At 41.7% G+C, this 20,026-nt stretch overlaps 1 protein-coding gene across 1 annotated transcript in view; it reads left to right on the plus strand.

Moving 5' to 3' along the window:
- Nucleotides 1-5,973, plus strand: part of KLHL42 (kelch-like family member 42) — a 21,208-nt gene extending 15,235 nt beyond the window's left edge. Inside the window, exon 3 of the mRNA XM_010856026.1 lies at nt 524-5,973. Within this exon, the coding sequence (XP_010854328.1) occupies nt 524-975 (452 nt within the window). The 3' untranslated portion in view covers nt 976-5,973. The remainder of the gene's footprint in view (nt 1-523) is intronic.
- Nucleotides 5,974-20,026: the final 14,053 nt, after the last annotated feature.

Here is a 20,026-nt window from a genome sequence, read left to right on the forward strand (position 1 = left end):
TTCTTGCATCTCTCTGACTTGCAGCTCTGCCTCCTTTCCATTAGACGGCTCCAGAGATCCCGCTCAGTTCACTTGCCTTGTTTCATAGAATCTGTTGTCAAGAATAGATCCTCTTGGGGCTCAGCCTGTCATTTGCGTTAGGCAGCCCCTCGTTCTGTTAGGTACTGATGAGGGCTCTCTGAGGCTCAGATTCTTCCTACACTGGCCTGGTGGTTCTCCAAGGTGCAGGGGTCCCAGGGAGGAGCTGGGTGCTCTGTCACAGCGGCTCATCTCCCTGGTCCGACCGGCTCTGCGAGCCAGCCTGGGAGGGACGTGCCTGAATGCCAGCCCAGTGGGGAGGATTCTACACGGATCTCCTCCCAGCCATTTCCCAAACTCTTTTCCCAACTTCCGCTTTCCGGAAGCAGTTTGGCCTCTGTGAGGCAATCAATCATTCAGGCTCAGGCAGGCGTGCAGGTCCAGCCGGGCGGCTGGTGGCGCTCCCCCTGGTGGTGTCCTCACGCGGCTCCTCTCTGCCTTTCAGACCGGAACCTGAACATCTTGCAGTACTGCCCCTCCGCCGACCTCTGGACTCTTTTCGAAACGTGCGACGTCCACATCCGCAAGCAGCAGATGGTGTCGGTGGAGGAGACCATCTACATCGTGGGGGGCTGTCTGCACGAGCTGGGGCCCACACGAAGGGGCAGCCAGAGCGAGGACATGCTCACCGTGCAGTCCTACAACACCGCCACCCGCCAGTGGCTCTACCTCAAGGAGAACACATCGAAGTCGGGCCTTAACCTGACGTGCGCGCTGCACAACGATGGCATCTACATCATGAGCAGAGACGTGACCCTGTCCACCAGCCTGGAGCACCGAGTTTTCCTCAAGTACAATATCTTTTCAGATAGTTGGGAAGCCTTTAGGCGTTTCCCAGCTTTTGGACACAATTTGCTGGTCTCTTCTCTTTATCTGCCCAATAAAACAGAAACCTGACTGAATTGACCTAGAATTGAAAAAGAAACCTGGTTCAAGACCAAAAAACACAACTGTCCAATTTCCAGAGAGACTCATTTTCAAAGGGAAAATGTGAGTTTTAGGTCATTTATACAGAAGCTGTAAATAAGCTTACTTGAACTAATTTACTTGAAAACTTGTGGGAAAAAAGAGAGACCAACTTTATTATTTTTTTAATTATTGATTTTTAAATTATGGGAGCAAATCCATGATAATGTTTTTTGTACAAATGTGATACCCTTGGGCCAATGTCTGAAACTGATCTTCAAAAAGAAGATTCATTGTGCCTGTTTAGTAAAGGGCCAAAGTCAAAATTGGTAAGAATGCTAAAGATGATTTTTAAATCTGTTTTATTTAGGTCACTTGAAATATCATTGATACCTTAAGTGAGAGGTTTTTTTTGTTGTTATTAATTTACTTGACAAACATGAATATTAACGCTGTCTTTCTCCCCTGGTCACACCCACATGTGTGCAGTGTGTTTAAACTAGGGTTCTGTGTTCATTTGTTTTATTTGCACATGACTTTCCAGGAAACTTACACCAGTGGAACCCAACACCCAGTCCTCCCCCAAACCTGTGTAACAATGTTCTCAGCTATTTTTCAAGTCTTTTTTTTTTTTTTTAAACAGTTATGAATGCTGAGTAAATAGGCCAGTATAACTTCTTATTTCATTCATGTAGCAGATAGCAGATTTGTGTGGTCAGATAGGTTATATTGCTAGGCATTCTGTATTTCTTAAAAAAGAGAATATATTGTTTAAAAGAATGGATCTCTATATTTTTTAAATTGAGTCTTAAATGGGAAGGGAAGGAAGCACCAAATAAGAGGGAAAAAAATGCCTTTTAAAGTTACTTTTATCGAATGTATTTGACCTAGTTCTTTAAGTTTGAAAGTGTAACTTTATACTTAAGTCAGACACCTTTCAGATTTAATCTTGGCTTTTTAATTCATGCTTTGCTTTTGTGGGGTAAAGTGAGGACAGCTTTGAAACATTTGTGCTAGAGAGCGGGAAAGAAGCCCTAGAGATGGAGTAGCATCTGCTGGGACTTCTGAAATTTGGTAAGGTGCTGTATTTGCCTTAGTTGGTAAATCAAGTGGAACCCAGCTCAAGAGTTGTTTGTTTACAGTAAGTAGTTAACAATGAATAAAATCTTCTGCCAGTCATAGATCAGCATTTCTTTAAAAATATACAGGCATCTCTTGGATATGCTGCAGTTCAGTGCCAGACCACTGCAATAAAGCCAATTGAAAGGATTTTCGGGTTTCCCAGTGCATGTAATGGTTATGTTTACACTATACTATATAGTCCATTAAGTGTTCAGTAGTATTATGTCTTAAAAAAATGTCCATACCTTAATTTTAAAAATACTATTATTATTAAATACTGCTAACCATTATACCTGACAAAGTGGGGTTGCCACAAATCTTCAATTTGTAAACAGTGTATTAATCTGCAAAGTATAGTAAAGTGAAGCACCATGAAATGAGTTATGCCTGTATATACACATGCAAAGCAATTTTCTTTCCATTGAAAAACATTTTTTGAAGTCCTCTGATTTTTTGCAGTGGAATAACTTTAAATTGTGAGCTGGATCCTGTCGTTCCGTCCTAACATTCCAGTTTCAGTGTGCCTCACTTTAAGAAGGTCCTGTAGAAAAACAAAAACTGTTAGGGCAAATTCATGCATTCAGCATGCTTACTGATGCCTCCAGTATGCATTCACTGGGCAGGTGGACACAGAGGAGTCGATGACCTTAACAGGCTTCAATTTATACAATGAGTCACTACAGGGTTTCTTCACAACTATGACCTCCTAGTAGATTTAAAATAAGGGTCTGGTTGTAAAAAATTCTAGTTGCACAACTTTTCAGGAATACTTCTATTAGGTAAAATGAGGTAAGTCTTTATTGTGGACATGGAGATAGATCTTTGTGTCTTGTTACCAAATAATCTTATCAACAACAATATTGAAGGGTTTCTAAGCCATATCCATTTATTCTCAAATACTTAGCCTTGTTTTTCTTTTTTTTTTTTAAAGAACAAACTCTGACTTAAATTTTATTGGGAATAGTACTTTAATAATAGATTTATATTAATTTATATTCATTATAGAATTGAATTTCTAGTGACCAGTAATTTCATTACATATATTTAAAAATCTAATTTATTTTAGATAGTGTTAACTTGTGTTACTATAGATCTTAGCGTTTTTAAGGCTTAACCTTATATATTCCTAAGATTATAGCCAGTTGAATTAATTCTGGACAAACAGTTGGAGATGAGCTCGTAAATACCCACATTATAAGAAATACAAAGTTTCCTGCCAACCAGTTCTCTTCTTGATTACATTCTTTGGATCTATTTTCCTTGTGCCAACAATTAGATTCTTTGACCAAGTGAAGGCATACTCTCATCCACAAAGCTTTTTATAAACCAAGTTTAATGTGTGTGTATGTGCATCTGTGTGTGTGTGTAACAAGTGTGCATGCGCACACACAGGCATCTGGCATATTAAGCTCTAAGATACGCAGACTCTAACAAGACTTCCTTGGAGGTGCCAGCAGTACTTAGGCAAACCAGAAAGTGCGGTAGGAGAGATCTGTGGATTTGAGACTTCCTTCCTGCTATACACATTAGCTGTGTTGATGTTTTGAGAGTAATTTTAATTTAGCCTCATGCTCTCACTGGTGCCAATGTTGTACTGAAGACTTTACCTATGATGAAGGCAATGTTGCTTGAAAGTCTCCTTTTGTTTCTTCTCTTTCTCCAACTGCTCTCTCATTTTCAGAGATGCTTTTGAGGGCTGCTGCCCTCTCACTGTGGAGAGGGGAGTTACTGGGAAGACCTGAATGCTGGCCACCTTGCCAGAAGCACCCTGTTTCACTGAGCACGGTCTGAGTGTGAATTGTTAGAGGGAGGTTATTGGTTCTCCAGTCATTCCTTCTGGCTTTCTTTTCTGCATCCTTAGTTTCTGAGGCCCCTCCCTTTAAACATTTGTCTGATGAATGTATAGGAGTTGATTATTTCAACTGTATTTGTTAAATCTTAACAGTGAAGTACTGAGAAGGTTATGGATACTAGTAAGAAACAAGTAGATTAGGATTAAGCATGAATACCAAAGAGAATTTAACTCTGCCATTTTTTTAAAAAAAAACAAAATCCTAAGTAATTCCAAATGCCTTAGATATCAATTAAAATTGTTCTGACATGGACAAAACTCTCTACCAGGAGAGTAATCAAGTAAATGCCTGTTCTCTTTCGATAAACCATTACTCTTTGAGCGTTGTGAATGCCGTGTTTTCAGATTTCTAGGTAAAGTCATGACCCTATGTGTTTGGCTGCACAGGTAAATCGAGTGTGAAGGCTGTGCTGTCCTGGTCGACCAGCACTTAATAGGCAGTGGCTTAATGCAGAGCACTTGAGAGACAACATAGCAACAGAGAGGGAATATGGGTGAGTCCTTCACTGGATGCCTTTCGCCTAGACTAGGGCTGGGGAAGATGAAACACTATGCCGCCATTCCTTCAAGGTGGCGTTACGAGTGAGCAGCACTTTTTGCCTCTGTGGCAGAAATTGGTCTTAAAAATCCATGTCATTAATGCTTCCAGGCATCTCTTACCATCAGAGTGAGATGAGGTCTCTTTGTCATCCCTGCCTTAGGCAGAGGAGTGAATGAATGACATGAGTAGACACCACCCAGAATGGCTGTGAAAGCAGTGAGCTGATTCAGCTGTTTTCTGGTTTCCCAAAATACATATTAAATCTCTATCATGTGCAAGAAAGTGCTAAGAAGTGGGGAGACAGACATAAGTAAGCCACCATCCCTAGCCTTGAAGACCTTGCAGCCTTGTGGAAATGTTTGCCGTGACCGTCTTAGACTGTCTGGAGGATGCCCGCTTTCATCAGGTGCGCTGGGGCGTGTTGCATTCCTGCGTCTTCAGTCCTGGCCCCAGCCTGGCCCCTACCTTACACGGTTGACTAACGATCATCATACTAGCTGATTCATACCGGCTATACACTGAATTTAAACATCACATCCTGTGGTTTTTCTTTTTCTTTTTCACCGTATGCTCTTTTCTCACTACTTTCCGTAGTCTTCTCTGTACTTCATTTTCCTGAGAAGGATGATATGAGATTGGCTTTATTTAAAAATACTTAGTAGGCACCATGGCTCATGGAGCTGAGAGCTCAACAGCTTGATCCCATGAGAATGATGAGCAAAGCCAGGGAGGCAGGTATTGGGAGAGAAGCCAGCTGTTCACGTGTGTGTTTATACCTATGCCTTTAACACACTTCGATCAAAAATATTAATAAAGAAATGGACATCTAGATACTAGTCCTGACTGAGAGTCAGTTGATTTCTGCCTTTGTGATAACTATTAAAGGGTATATTTCATTCACATAAGCATATTTTTTTTCTGTTTTCTGGTGTTAACTTAGGAACACAATATAAAATACACACCAATTGACACAGACTGAGTTTAGCACTTAACATAACCAGTTTTACCCATTCATTCCTGTAGGAGACAGATTAAATGTAAAAGATGGTCAATTTTGAGTTGCAAAAGGGTGCTAAAATGACTTTGATGGGGTTGGCTGGTGCTTTGTCAAGTGGATGTCAGAGTTTATTACTAGTAAAGAAAAGGAAAATGTAATTTGCATTATTATGCCGTTTTTCTAAAAAAAACTTAATAGGGACTCTTTAGATGTCTCTACAATGTTTTCATATCTAGTGGTCATTTTAGAAAAAAATGATAATCTATAGAATGAATAGTTACGTTTTGTTATGATTGATACTTTCTTGGTTAAAATGGTTGTATTGTGTCTTCAGTTTCCAGTGTGGCTTAAAATGTAAACATTCACATGATTCATTTAAATACAATGATGCCTATGAAGCACTCACTCAGACAGCATTCCTTTTGTGTTTAGAACTACAGAAGAAAATCTCTTCAAATAAAATAGTTCTAAATCGGTGTTTGTTGTCCGTTAAGTACCTGCTGTGTACTCAGGGCTGATCAGGGCTGGGAGGGGAGGGGAGACAGGTGTCTGTCGGTGGGAGCTCCTGATTGGCTGGAAGGCCAGATTAACCTATGAGCCAGTTAGTGGAGGAAGAACCACGTGGAGTGTCTTATGAGAACTGTTAATGTTTGAAGAAGATGGATCTGGGAGGAGGAGCTCTGAATCCTTGCAATTCTGAATAAAAGAATGAAGTCAAAATTCCATAGCTTACCAATTATGGCCCCTCACGATCTGTTCCTCCCCATGTTTTCTACCATTCCCACTGTTTTAAACACCTCTTGCTCTAGGAAACTAAGACACATAGTTCCGTTTCTATTGGGAGTGTTAGCTATGACACTCACGGTCTATGAGGCTTAGAAAGCACTAGGGGTAAGTGTCCAAAAATAGAGTTCAGTTACTAGATGATATCCATCCATGGCTGTCCATCTTCTTTTTATTCTTTTGGCTGCACTGCAAGGCAGGTGAGATGTTAGTTCTCTGACAAGGAATTGAACTATGGGAGCCCTGCAGTGGAATCATGGAGTCCTAACCACTAGACCACCAGGGATGGGCCCTGTGTCCATCTTCTTCTATCCTTTGGTTGCTTGACCTGTGAGAACAGGTCTCCTCATACAGTTTTAAGAGTGATCCAACTTGAAATATACTACTCCCCCCATTAAAAACCAAAGACACACCCATCTTTCCCCTAACAGAAACAAAGATCAGATCTAGCTGTTGTATCCAAGGTGACATCCCAGTTCATGGAGTCCCAAGTCCAGGGTCGTCAGGGGTTATCCTCTCCAAAGCCCATGGGTGACCACCCAGCTCTGACAGCCTATCAGCTAATGAACTTATTTCATACACACCCAACACTAATAGAGCACTTACTCTAGGAACTCTAGGCATTTTAAATTTTTAACTTATTTAGGCCTCACAGCTGACAAAGGTTCATATAGTCAAAACTATGGTTTTCCCGGTAGTAATGTATGGATGTGAGAGATGGACCATAAAGAAGGCTGAGCACCAAAGAATTGATGCTTTTGAATTTTGGTGCTGGAGAAGAACTGAGAGACTCTTGGACAGTAAAGAGATCAAACCAGTCAATCCTAAAGGAAATCAATCCTGAATATTCATTGGAAGGACTGATGCTAAAGCTGAAGCTCTAATACTTTGGTCACCTGATGCAAAGAGCTGACTCATTGGAAAAGACCCTGATGCTGGGAAAGATTGAAAGCAGGAGGAGAAGGGGACGACAGAAGATGAGATGGTTGGATGGCATCACTTACTCAATGGACACGAGTTTGAGCAAACTCCAGGAGATAATGAAGGACAGGGAAGCCTGGCACGATGCAGTCCATGGAGTTGCAAAGAGTTGGACGTGACTTAGGGACTGAACAAAACAAAAGGCCTCACAGCAATCCAAGGTGATAAATATAAGTCCCCCTTTAGTTGAAGAAACTGAGCCAATGCAGGTCACAAACTGCCATTTGGGAAAAGGGAGAAGGGGAAATCGTATGCAGAAATCAGAAGTCAAATGGTGTACATTTTCCTGCTGGTAGAGACTGGCAAGGACTTCCTACCCTGATGGTAGAGTGAGTCTAGCCAGTCAATCTGAGAGCTCTTGGTTCTGCTCTGCAACACATGTTCCATGGCCATTCCTGGTTGTGTGTGCCAGATGGCGGCAGTCTTCCTGTTGACCGGGTTAGGGGGAGTGGTGGGAGGAAAGCCTGAGATTCTATAGACACCATGGAATCCCAGGCCCCTGTGTGAGGACCATAAACATTTCCTTGGCAACAAAAACCTTAAAAAACCCCAGTTAGATGCTGGTAGATCTGATCTATGGTAACTCTGTGGGCCAGTTCCCTGAACTTGGAACCCATCTTTGTGATGTCTGTCTCTTGGCTTCAGAGTTCCTGCCTTCACCCTTCATCCTCAGCGTGATGGCTCCAATCTCCATCAACTTTGAGACAACCTGAAACAGTAGGGTTCTGCCCTTGCCAGACTACCTCTCAGGGAAGGCTGCTTTAGTAGACACGATTGCCTCTATGTGTTGGGAGGGGTTTGGGGATGAAATTCCCACCTGATTTCTTTGCTTCCTTCAAGAATCCAGTCCTACTGTATTTTCCAGACTGTTCACGCACCTTTGGTTGAAACAGACTCTGGCTCGTGCAACTCTGCAAGGCATGTATTATCTGAGCCTCTGCCGTTGCTGGGTTGCAGGCAGAAGGGTTGAAAGTGTGGGCTGCAGACCAAGACTGATGGAGTCTGCTTTCTAGTCCTGCCACTTTCTAGCTGTATAGCCTTCGTCAGATTACCGTACCTTGCTCAGTGTCTGTCTGTGAAGTAAGGGAAAGAAAGTGGTATCCACTGTATGGGATTATTGTGGGAACTGAATAAGGAAATCCATTACTCAAAAACAGCTCATACCAAAGAATTGGGGAGGCAGGGTGGAATATCCACATCTACATATATTTGGAAGGCATGCTAGAATGACGGGAACCAGAGTAGATGAGACTGTCCTATGTTTCCTGGGACTGTTGGTCTGTGCCATTGTTGAGTGAAGTTTCAGATATGGACACCAAGCTGTCCTGTAATGGAGTTGCCATGCTCCTGGTCCAAATTCCAGTTGTGGACAGGAGATGCTAGCTACCGCCTCTGGGCTAGTGGTCACCGACCAGCCTCTGCACTGGGGGTGATTCATGCAGAGTGATTCTGTGCCACTGAAACCTAAAGAAAAGGCATGTCTGTGTCTTTTCCCAGCTCTGTTTTCTGAGAGGTGAATAGGTGTTTTCTAGTAGTGCTGATGTTTATTTGTTCTGAAGTCTTTTCTGCTCTGTTGTGGGTCTTGAAAGTCACCAGTCTTCAAAGACAGCTTTGTCCAGTGGGGTTTCAGTGTCACATACTCGTGGATTTGTTGCATGGCTTCAAAATATTTCCCATCACGGTGCCTGCCCAGGGGTCTGTGTCAAGCATCGTGATTGTTTCTTCGATACAATTACCCTCCTGTTTCCTTCTGAGCTTTGAAGTTATTCAGGCTCTACTGTATAAGGAGTGGGGTCAATGTTACTAAGAGGAGGCTGGAATGAAACAGCAGCTGCTGTGAATACTGCATGAAGTAGATCCTGGGCCCAAACACCCACTGTTCTGCTTAGAGATGGAAACATCAATATAGAGAAAATTCCAAGTGAAAAACATTTCAAAGTTGAAAGAAAGCTAGAGAAAATTACCATGGGATTAGGTGTATTTACATGGGACAGAGAACCCTAATGTTACAGTACCTTCAATACAATAGAAGTTAATTTTCTCTGATGAAACAGAAGCCTGGTGGCAGGCAGCATGGAGCTGGTACAGCTGGTGGGGTGCTGGGTTGGCTTGTTCCAGCTCCTGAGAACCAGCTATAAACATCTCTTCCCAACTCTATGTTCAGTAATGTCACATTGATAACTCAAAACTGGCCATGGTGGAGTATTTACATCACAGAAATTGGCAAATGCTACAAGTCAGGGTTTTGCTCTCCCTAGAGCCTATTTTTTAACACTTAATAGCACACCTTTGGGTATAGGTTTCTACAGAATTAGGGACCTAGGCTTTTTCTATCATCCTGCTCTATCATTCTTGTATGTGGCTCCCATTCCTATGTTCATTCATGTCCAAAATTGCTGCAAAAGTTCCAGACATTGTGCCGGGAGCCGGCATATTGCATATTGAGTGCAGCACTTTCCACAGCATCATCTTTCAGGATCTGGAATAGCTCAACTAGAATTCTATCACTGCCGGGAGCCAGCGTGAGGAGCTCCACCCATGACAAAGGTCATGAGGAAGGAGGCTTGGCATATGAAAGGCGGGATCAAGCCTCAGGAGTCCCCCTGGAAATTCTCGAGCATCTACCCCCAAAACCAGAGTCTGCCTACTTTCTGCTTTGTGCTCTCACCTACACCTCTGACTTTACGGGGGGCTGTCCCCCACTACCTCTCTCTGAAAAAAGAGTTAGCTTACAGCTCCAGTTAATAATTCCTGGGTGTGACAGTGTTTCAACCTACAAACTCCTTTGGAAGTCCTCTAGCCTGCCTGAATAGGTTTTTCCGGCCACATGTGATTGTTCAGAGCCTCCCAACTGTGAGAGGCAGGAGATGTTCTAAACTGTCTAAACACAGATTCCTTTGAGTAGTTAAAAGATTGATTAGAAATTGTATTGGTGAAGGGTTTTTCACTTATTGAGCCAATGTTTGCTGCTAAGTCTCCATACTCCTTACCTACTGTGTCCCTGGCAGTGTATTGATTGATATAATGGGTATATAGAAATGTAAGTAGTAGCCTCAATGTTTGTAACCTTGGACCCTTGAGTTAAGTCTTTTCTTGATTGAGCCCACCTCACCTTTGCCCTATAGGAATGCAGCTTTGTCCAATGCTTTTTTGGAGGCTGGTGCCTGACTTTGGAATAATTACCTTTAGAGAAAGATAAGTTCTTTAAAATGTTAACAGGCCTCTGGGCCAGAAGATGATGCAAATCACCTAAGCTTTTGCATATGATAAGTTTGCAGGAAGAAAGCCTGGCTTGCTGCATGACTCTACCCCTTCCCCCATTATCCTCTATGCATAACTTAAGGTATAAAAACTACTTTGGAAAATAAAGTGCGGGCCTTGTTCACCGAAACTTGGTCTCCCCTTGTCGCTCTCTCTCCCAAATTCTGGCTGAGTCTACATCTGGAGCGCGGAACCCGCCATGCTTGTTAATTATGCCTGGGCTTCTAAGATCCGACCGGGGAGGCCTCAGTGTCTCCTCTCCTTCGGGAGAATGGAAGGACACCTGCGGCCTACGTAAGTGGTGCAAACTTCTCGTCTTGAAGTTTTATTGGTCTCCCGCGTAAACCAAGCTACTCAGCCTCTTTTCTCCACTGAATTTCCTCACTGAGCTATCCTCATTCTATTACTGTTTATACCTTTGATAAAATATTTAAATAAATAGGTCGCCAACGCCGTCACCGCTTCGAATACCCTGGATCAGCCGGGTCTGGTCCCCGGCAACATTGAATTATACTTTCCAGGTGGCAAGAAAAAAATCCAAAAAGAAGGGGACAAATATAGGGCACCAGCAGTATCTCACAGAGGTTTCTTGGAAGCTTCTCTACATTCCTTTGGCCAGCATGGAGACATGGCTGTACATGTAAGGGAGCCTGGGAGATGTAGTCTGTATTTGGGGATACATTTATCAAGTTAAAAGGTGGGGGGCTGTGGTAGACAGAGCTCTAAGATGTTCCTCTGCTCTTTGTTGTTCAATCACTAAGTCATGTCTGACTCTTAGCCTTGTATAATCACCTCCCCTTGAATATTAACTTGCAAATATGATGAGATATCACTCCTGTGATTATTTGTTGTTGTTCAGTCTCTATATCATGTCTGACTCTTTTGTGGCTTCATGGAGTGCAGCACACCAGTCTTTCCTGTCCTTCACCAACTCGTGGAGTGTGTTCAGATTCATGTCCATTGAGTCAGTAATGCTATCTAACTATCACATCCTTTGCCAGCATCAGGATCTTTTCCAATGAGTTGGCTCTTCCCATCAGGTGGCCAAAGTGTTGGAGCTTCAGGTTCAGCATCAGTCCTTTCAATGAATATTCAGGGTTGATTTCCTTTAGGATGGACTGGTTTGATCTCCTTGCTGTCCAAAGGACTCTCAAGAGTGTTCTTCAGCATCACAATTTGAAAGCATCATTTCTTCGGTGTTCAGCTTTCTTTATGGACAAACTCTCACATCTGTACATGACTGTTGGAAAAACCATAGCTTTGACTATATGGACCTTTGTCAGCAAAGTGATGTCTCTGCTTTTTAAAACACTGTATAGGATTGTCATAGCTTTTCTTCCAAGGAGCAAGTGTCTTTGAATTTCAAGCCTGCAGTCACCATCCACAGTGATTTTGGAGCCCAAGAAAGTCACTGTTTCCACTTTTTCCCCATCTATTTGCCATAAAGTGATGGGACTGGATGCCATGATCTTCATTTTTTGAATGTTGAGTTTCAAGCCAGCTTTTCAACTCTCATCTCTCACCATCATCAAGAGGCTCTTTAGTTCCTCTTCACTTTCTGCCATAGAGTGGTATCATATGCATATCTGAGGTTGTTGATATTTCCCCCAGCAATCTTGATTCCAGTCTGTGATTCATCCATCTTGGCATTTTGCATGATGTACTCTGCATAGAAGTTAAATAAGCAGAGTAACAATATACAACCTTGTCGTACTCCTTTCCTAATTTTGAATCAGTCTATTGTTCCATCAGTTCAGTTCAGTTGCTCAGGTGTTCAACTCTTTGTGACCCCATGAACTGCAGCACACCAGGCTTCCATGTCCATCACCAATGCCTGGAACTTGCTCAAACTCATGTCTATCTAGTTGTGATGCCATCCAACCATCTCATCCTCTGTCGTCCCCTTCTCCTCCTGCCTTCAGTCTTTCCCAGCATCAGGGTCTTTTTCAATGAGTCAGTTCTTTGCATCAGGTATGGATGTGAGATTTGGACCATAAAGAAGGCTGAGTGCTGAAGAATTGATGCTTTTGAAGTGTGGTGTTGGAGAAGACTCTTGAGAGTCCCTTGGACTGCAAGGAGATCAAAGCAGACAATCCTAAAGGAAATCAATCCTGAATATGCATTGGAAGGATTGATGCCGAAACTCCAATACTTTGGCCATCTGATGAGAAGAACCAACTCATTAGAAATGACCCTGATGCTGGGAAAGATTGAAGGCAGGAGAGGGAGGGGATGACAGAGGGCTAGATGGTTGGATGGCATCACCGACTCAATGGACATGAGTTTGAGCAAGCTCCAGGAAATGGTAAAGGACAGGGAAGCCTGGACCAGGGAAGTATTAGAGCTTCAGCTTCAGCATCAGTCCTCCCAATGAATTTTCAGGACTGATTTCTTTTAGGGTTGACTGATTTGATCTTCTTGCTGTCCAAGGGACTCTCAAGTGTCTTCTCCAACACCACTGTTCAAAAGTATCAATCCTTCGGCACTCAGCCTCATGGTCCAACTCTCATATCCATACATGACTACTGGAAAAACCATAGCTTTGACTATAATATGGACCTTTATTGCCAAAGTAATTTTAATATGCTGTTTAGGTTTGTCATAGCTTTTCTTCCAAGGAGCACGCGTCTTTTAATTTCATGTTCCATGTCTTTTAATATTGTTGTTCCATGTCCAGTTTTAACTGTTGTTTCTTGACCCTCACACAGGTTTCTCAGGAAACAGATAAGGTGGTCTGGTAGTCCCATTTCTTTAAGAATTTTCCACAGTTTGTTGTGATTCACACAGCCAAAGGCTTCCATGTAGTCAATGAAGCAGTAGAAGATATTTTTCTGGAATTTCCTTGCTTTCTCTATGATCCCATGAATGTTGACAATTTGATGTCTGGTTCCTCTGCCTTTTCTAAACCCAGGTTTGTACATCTGTAAATTCTCAGTTCAAGTACTGCTGAAGACTAGCCTATGATTATGCTGTGTCCCAAATGATTTTAAGATAGGGAGATTTTCTGTGTTGTTGTTGTTCAGTTGCTCAGTCATGTCTGACTCTTTACAACCCCATGGACCAGGGGGCTTCCCTGGTCCAGGCTTCCCTGTCCTTTACCATTTCCTGGAGCTTGCTCAAACTCATGTCCATTGAGTCAGTGATGCCATCCAACCATCTCGCCCTCTGTCATCCCCTTCTTCTCCTGCCTTCAATCTTTCCCAGCATCAGGGTCATTTCTAATGAGTTGGTTCTTCGCATCAGATGGCCAAAGTATTGGAGTTTCAGCATCAATCCTTCCAATGCATATTCAGGATTGATTTCCTTTAGGATTGTCTGCTTTGATCTCCTTGCAGTCCAAGGGACTTCTCCAACACCACACTTCAAAAGCATCAATTCTTCAGCACTCAGCCTTCTTTATGGTCCAACTCTCACATCCATACATGATCACTGGAAAAACCATAGCTTTGACTATACAGACTTCTGTTGGCAAAGTAATGTCTCTGCTTTTTAATATGCTGTCTAGTTTGGCTATAGCTTTTTTCCAAGGAGCAAGTGTCTTTTACTTTCATGGCTGCAGTCACCATCTGCAGCAATTTTGGAGCCCAAGAAAATAAAGTCTGTCACTGTTTCCATTATTTCCCCATCTATTTGCCATGAAATGCTGGGACCAGATGCCATGATCTTGCTTTTTTGAATGCTGAGTTTTAAGCCAGCTTTTTCACTCTCTGCTTTCACTTTCATCAAGAGGCTCTTTAATTCCTCTTTGCTTTCTAACCAAACTGATCACATGGATCACAGCCTTGTCTAACAGTGAAACTATAAGCCATGCCATGTAGGGCCACCCAAGAGGGACAGGTCATGGTAGAGAGTTCTGATAAAACGTGGTCCACTGGAGAAGGGAATAGCAAACCACTTCAGCATTCTTGCCTTCAGAACCCTATGATAAGTATGAAATGGCAAAAAAAATTTTTCTGTATATGCCTGATCTAATCACAAAGTGCTTTAAATCCAAGTCTAAAGGTCAGAGATGGAGAAAGGTAGAGAATAGAAGCATGAGAAAGATTCAACGTACCATTGCTGGCTTGAAGATGGAGGTGGCCCTGTAGCAAGGAATGCAGGAAACCTCCAGGAGCTGAAAGTGAGCCCCTGCTGACACCCAGCAAGAAAAAGAGGATCTCAGTCCTACAGCCTCAAGGAACTGAATTCTGTCAATGTGGTGAAGAAATGGGGCTTCCCATGTGGCACTAATGGTAAAGAATCTGCCTGCCAATGCAGGAGACATAGGAGACACGGGATTGACAGGAAGATCTCCCTGGAGGTGGGCGTGGCAACCCACCTGGTATTCTTGCCTGGAGAATCCCATGGACAGAGGAACCTGGAAGGCTACAGTCCACAAAGTCGCAGAAAGTCGGACATGACTGAAGCGACTTAGTGTACACACATGCTGAAGAAATTGTCTCTTTTTCCCCTTTTCACTTATGTGTTCTAAATCTGTCAGTGTCCTAGATTTTAGCATAGTTTGTGCTAACTTGAGTTTGGTAAATCCTTAACAGATATTTATTAAGCAATGATACAAGCATGGATACCATTGGAATACAAAATAAGTAAAAACTTTATGTTCTAACAGCAGGTTGATGTCTATCTAGTTCAGGGATAGACATGAACATCAATTCAATTAGAGAAAGAGAGTACTCATACAGTCACATTGTATACTGACCCACGAATGACTGCAGTAGAGCCTAGAACAGTCTGTTGTGGGTTGCTGGCTGAATTTACCAGGATGGTTTGGACTGTGAATAAGAGAAAATTCCAAGTGATCTGGCCTAAAAAAATAAAGGGAATTATTAGATAGAAGATATAAGAGAAATTAAAGGATAGCACAGACTTTAGTCAAGATTTTATCCAGCAGGTTGACTATATCACCAAATATGAGGTTTCCTTATTGTCCTCATGAGGTTGAATCCAGTGAGGAAAAGATCATCTTTGTCACAGCATTTCCTGTATTAGTTCTGAGATTCACTCTTATTGGACTGGCTTAAGTAATACTGGAACTGACACTGTATTTGGGGGAATTGAGTATGGAATGAGACAATTGCTGTAGCAAATGTCACTGCTCTCCCCCTGAAGGCTAGAGTGGAAATCAGCTTTCCTGGATCCCCATATGAGAGAGCGAATATACAGATGAGTGTGTGTGTGCTTGTGTGTGTCTCTCTGTGTGTGTCTGTGTAGCTGGGGAACAGGGACAGGAAGAACACTTGTTGGGAAGACAAAAGGAACTAGAAAGTGGGTGATACCTGCAAAGGACCACTACACTACATCAGCAGTAAATGTGAAATAGTTAAGGAAAGATGTTATTGAAGATGATACAATTATTTTTCATTTTCCCAGTGGAGTGGTATGTGTAATTGATTAAGGTCTAGCGAAGTGGAGACAGGAAGATCAACTAGCAGGCAATTGAAGTGAAATACACAGGAGGTTCTGAAGTCCTGAAACAGGGTGCTAACAGTGGAAATGGATGATTCTTTGAGACATTATGGGAGAAGATTTCCAGCATTTGATGCAGGGTGAAAGTTAGGAAAATCGGTTATTATTTCATGATTTTGATTCTCAAAGATTGAAAGTATTACAGTGCAACTGACAGAAAAGGAGGGTCTGAGGGGGGAAACTGGTTTGTGGGACAGGGAGAAAAGGAATAGTGGGTTTCAGCCATTTCAAATGTAAAGTAGCTATGGAAGATCAAAAAGAACTGGGTAAATGTAGCTAGAGAAAAAGCATTAGGTCAAGGAGTAAACCTCAGGCACAAGTCGGGAAGAGGAGAAGTTGAAAGAAACAAGGAGAGTGCGATGTTAACAAAGTTAAGAAAGGAATTTATGAAGGGAGTAGTGTGGAAGAAGATGGAACTTCACAGAAGATCTCTGTGAATCTAAGTTGCAGGCCAACAGATTAGGCATAACAAAAATAATAAAACATGGAAGAAGGCAAAAAATGTGGTTTCTACACAAAAGAAATGAAATTTAAAAACTTGATCGATATAGCATAAACTCTTGGTTACCTCACCATATACATATCTTAGTTCTCCATTGATATGTTAGTTATCTATTGCTGCATAACAAATTGCCACAAACATTGTGGCTTTAATAAGTAAATAATGGAGTTCCCCTGGTGGTTCAGATGGTGAAGAATCTGCCTGCAATGCACGAGACCCAGGTTTGACCCCTGGGTCAGGAAGATCCCCTGGAGGAAGACATGGCAACCCACTCCAGTATTCTTGCCTGGGAAATTCCATTGTAGATCAAGAGTCTGGATATAACTTAGCTGGATCTTTTGTTTAGCGTCTCACAAAGCTCCAGTCAAGGGGTTATCTGAGCTACATTCTTATCTGGAGACCTGAGTGGGAAAGGACTTGCTTCTACGGTTACTCAAGTTGCTAACAGAATTCATTTCCTTATGGTTGTAGGACTGAGACTCCTGGCTTCTTGCTAGCTCAGCTCTTAGAGGCCATCCATCCACAGCTCCTTGTCATGTGGACCTCACAACATGGCCACATGTTTTTTCAAAGCCAGCTAGGGATATTAGAGTCTGTAGAATGAGTCTTAGTAAGCAAGAATTGTAACATAATCATGGAAATGGCATTCCATTTTTGCCATCTTCTGTTGGCTAGAAGTAAGTCACAGGTCCCACCCACACTGAAGGAAAATGAATTTTTAAAAAATATTTATTTTTGAGTCTTCATAGGCATGTAGGCTTTCTCTAGTTGTGGTGGGCAAGGGCTACTCTTCATTGTGGTGGTTGGGCTTCTCATTGTGGTGGCTTCTCTTGTTGCAGAGCATGGGCTCTAAGTGCTCAGGCTGTGGTGCACAGGTTTACTTTCTCTGCTGCATGTGAGATCTTGGACCAGGGATTGAACCCATGTCCCCTGCATTAGCAGGTAGATTCTTATCCACTGGACCACCAGGGAAGTCCCAGGAGAATGAATTAAACAAGAGTGTGAAAACCAGAAAGTGAGGTCTGCCGAGAGTCTGTCATACTTGATGTCAATTTTGTTTGGGAGTCTCCATGTAGATAGTTCTAGATCACAGTTCTAAGCTAACTGTGATTCTGTTTCCTCCTTTTCTGATCTCCCTTCCTGTTAGGAGTGGTCATGAATCAGGTGTGGCAGTAGCAACTAAGCAGAAGTCTCCTGGGAGGTTCTGGGAAATCTTTTGGGCTCCCCTGATAAATGGGAATGATTATAGGTGGCACCACACTTTTTCCTTTTTCATATCTCAAGTGAGTATGTGAAAACTGGAATTATAGCAGCACAGGGCTTTGATGGGGAGGCCAAGTGACTCATAGAACTGTCAGTAAAGTTAGTTTGACCACTCCTCACTCTGATTACATTATGTTTCTTTGTTGTTAGCCAATAGTGAAAACATCAGTGGGAGACTAAGTTTAGGGAAAAAAGATGATAAATGTGATTTGCCACATGAATTTGGGGTATAACACAACATAGATGTGTCTCATCCTAAGGTAAAATTGATGCCTGTATTAGATGCTCAAATCTGTCTGACCTGGTGTGTAGATTTGGAATCAGCTGTATAGAGATTCTGACTGAAGCTTTATCAGTGGATACATTTACCAAGGCTGAGATCAGAGTGAGAAAATAGGGTGACAGAGGGGACATTTGGAACACCTAGATTCAAGAAGAAGACAGGAGAAGAGGGCACGTGAAGGGAAATCTGAGCAGTCAAGAGCCATCAGTCCTTAGAACAGAAACACCTACTAATTTTCAAATCCTCAGTCTAGCATTTCTGCAGGACATTTATTTGATCTTCTGCTCTCCTTTTGGCTCTTAGGTTCCAAAACAATTTGCTCTATCAATGTCTCAACCCTATTACACTCAACATTCTCTTTTTATTGTATTTTATTTTTTAAAACTATTTTTATTTTTTTATTTGGCTGCACTGGGTCTTATTTGCAGCATGCAGGATCTTTGCTTGTGGCATGTGGGGTCTTTACTTGAGTCATGCAAACTTTTAGTTGCAGCATGTAGAACCAAGTTCCCTGGCCAGGAATCGAATCCAGGCCCCCTGCATTGGAGTCTTTTAACCACTAGACCACCAAGGAAGTCCCTTATTGTATTTTTTAGTATTCGCTCTTCTATTTTGATATATAGTTTATAAATAAATGTAGCCTCCCTACACCCTTCATTACAAATCAATATGATGTGCTGGTGATGAGATAATGGAGAAATATAAGGAAAACAATCTATAAATAAATAATATGTTTACCAATATGTACATGTTTGGCCACAATTATACTAAAAGAAACAATGAAGAAGACAGACACCTGTACCTCCACGGAATGAATCATTGTGCATTTAACAGTTATAGATGAAGACTTATGAATGTATGTTTTGCCAGGGACTCAAGTACCTGTCATGGCCTTGCCACTGTTGATGTGGATTTCCACAATAGTAAGAAACCCTTTGCAAAATTTGGAGTGCAAAAAAAGACAAGTGTCTCTTAATTTAAATAGTAGTTGTTTTTCTGGAAAATTCAATGTATATCATACTATGCAAAAAATATTTGATGCTTGTATAAGCACGGAAATTGAAACTGTAATCAAAAATCTTCCAGCAAACAAAAGCCCAGGTCCAGACAGCTTCACAGCTGAATTCTACCAAAAATTTAGAGAAGAGCTAACACCTATCCTGCTCAAACTCTTCCAGAAAATTGCAGAGAAAGGTAAACTTCCAAACTCATTCTATGAGGCCACCATCACCCTAATACCAAAACCTGACAAAGATCCCACAAAAAAAAGAAAACTACGGGCCAATATCACTGATGAACATAGATGCAAAAATCCTTAACAAAATTCTAGCAATCAGAATCCAACAACACATTAAAAAGATCATATACCGTGACCAAGTGGGCTTTATCCCAGGGATGCAAGGATTCTTCAATATCCACAAATCAATCAATGTAATACACCACATTAACAAATTGAAAAATAAAAACCGTATGATTATCTCAATAGATGCAGAGAAAGCCTTTGACAAAATTCAACATCCATTTATGATAAAAACTCTCCAGAAAGCAGGAATAGAAGGAACATATCTCAACATAATAAAAGCTATATATGACAAACCCACAGCAAACATTATCCTCAATGGTGAAAAATTGAAAGCATTTCCTCTAAAGTCAAGAACAAGATAAGGGTGCCCACTTTCACCATTACTATGCAACATAGTTTTGGAAGTTTCAGCCACAGCAATCAGAGCAGAAAAAGAAATAAAAGAAATCCAAATTGGAAAAGAAGAAGTAAAACTCTCACTATTTGCAGGTGACATGATCCTCTACATAGAAAACCCTAAAGACTCCACCAGAAAATTACTAGAACTAATCAATGATTATAGTAAAGTTGCAGGATATAAAATCAACACACAGAAATCCCTTGCATTCCTATACACTAATAATGAGAAAACAGAAAGAGAAATTAAGGAAACAATTCCATTCACCATTGCAATGGAAAGAATAAAAGA

Source organism: Bison bison, unplaced genomic scaffold, assembly GCF_000754665.1.
Source record: "Bison bison bison isolate TAMUID 2011002044 unplaced genomic scaffold, Bison_UMD1.0 scf7180017864370, whole genome shotgun sequence".
Taxonomy (NCBI): Eukaryota; Metazoa; Chordata; class Mammalia; order Artiodactyla; family Bovidae; genus Bison; species Bison bison.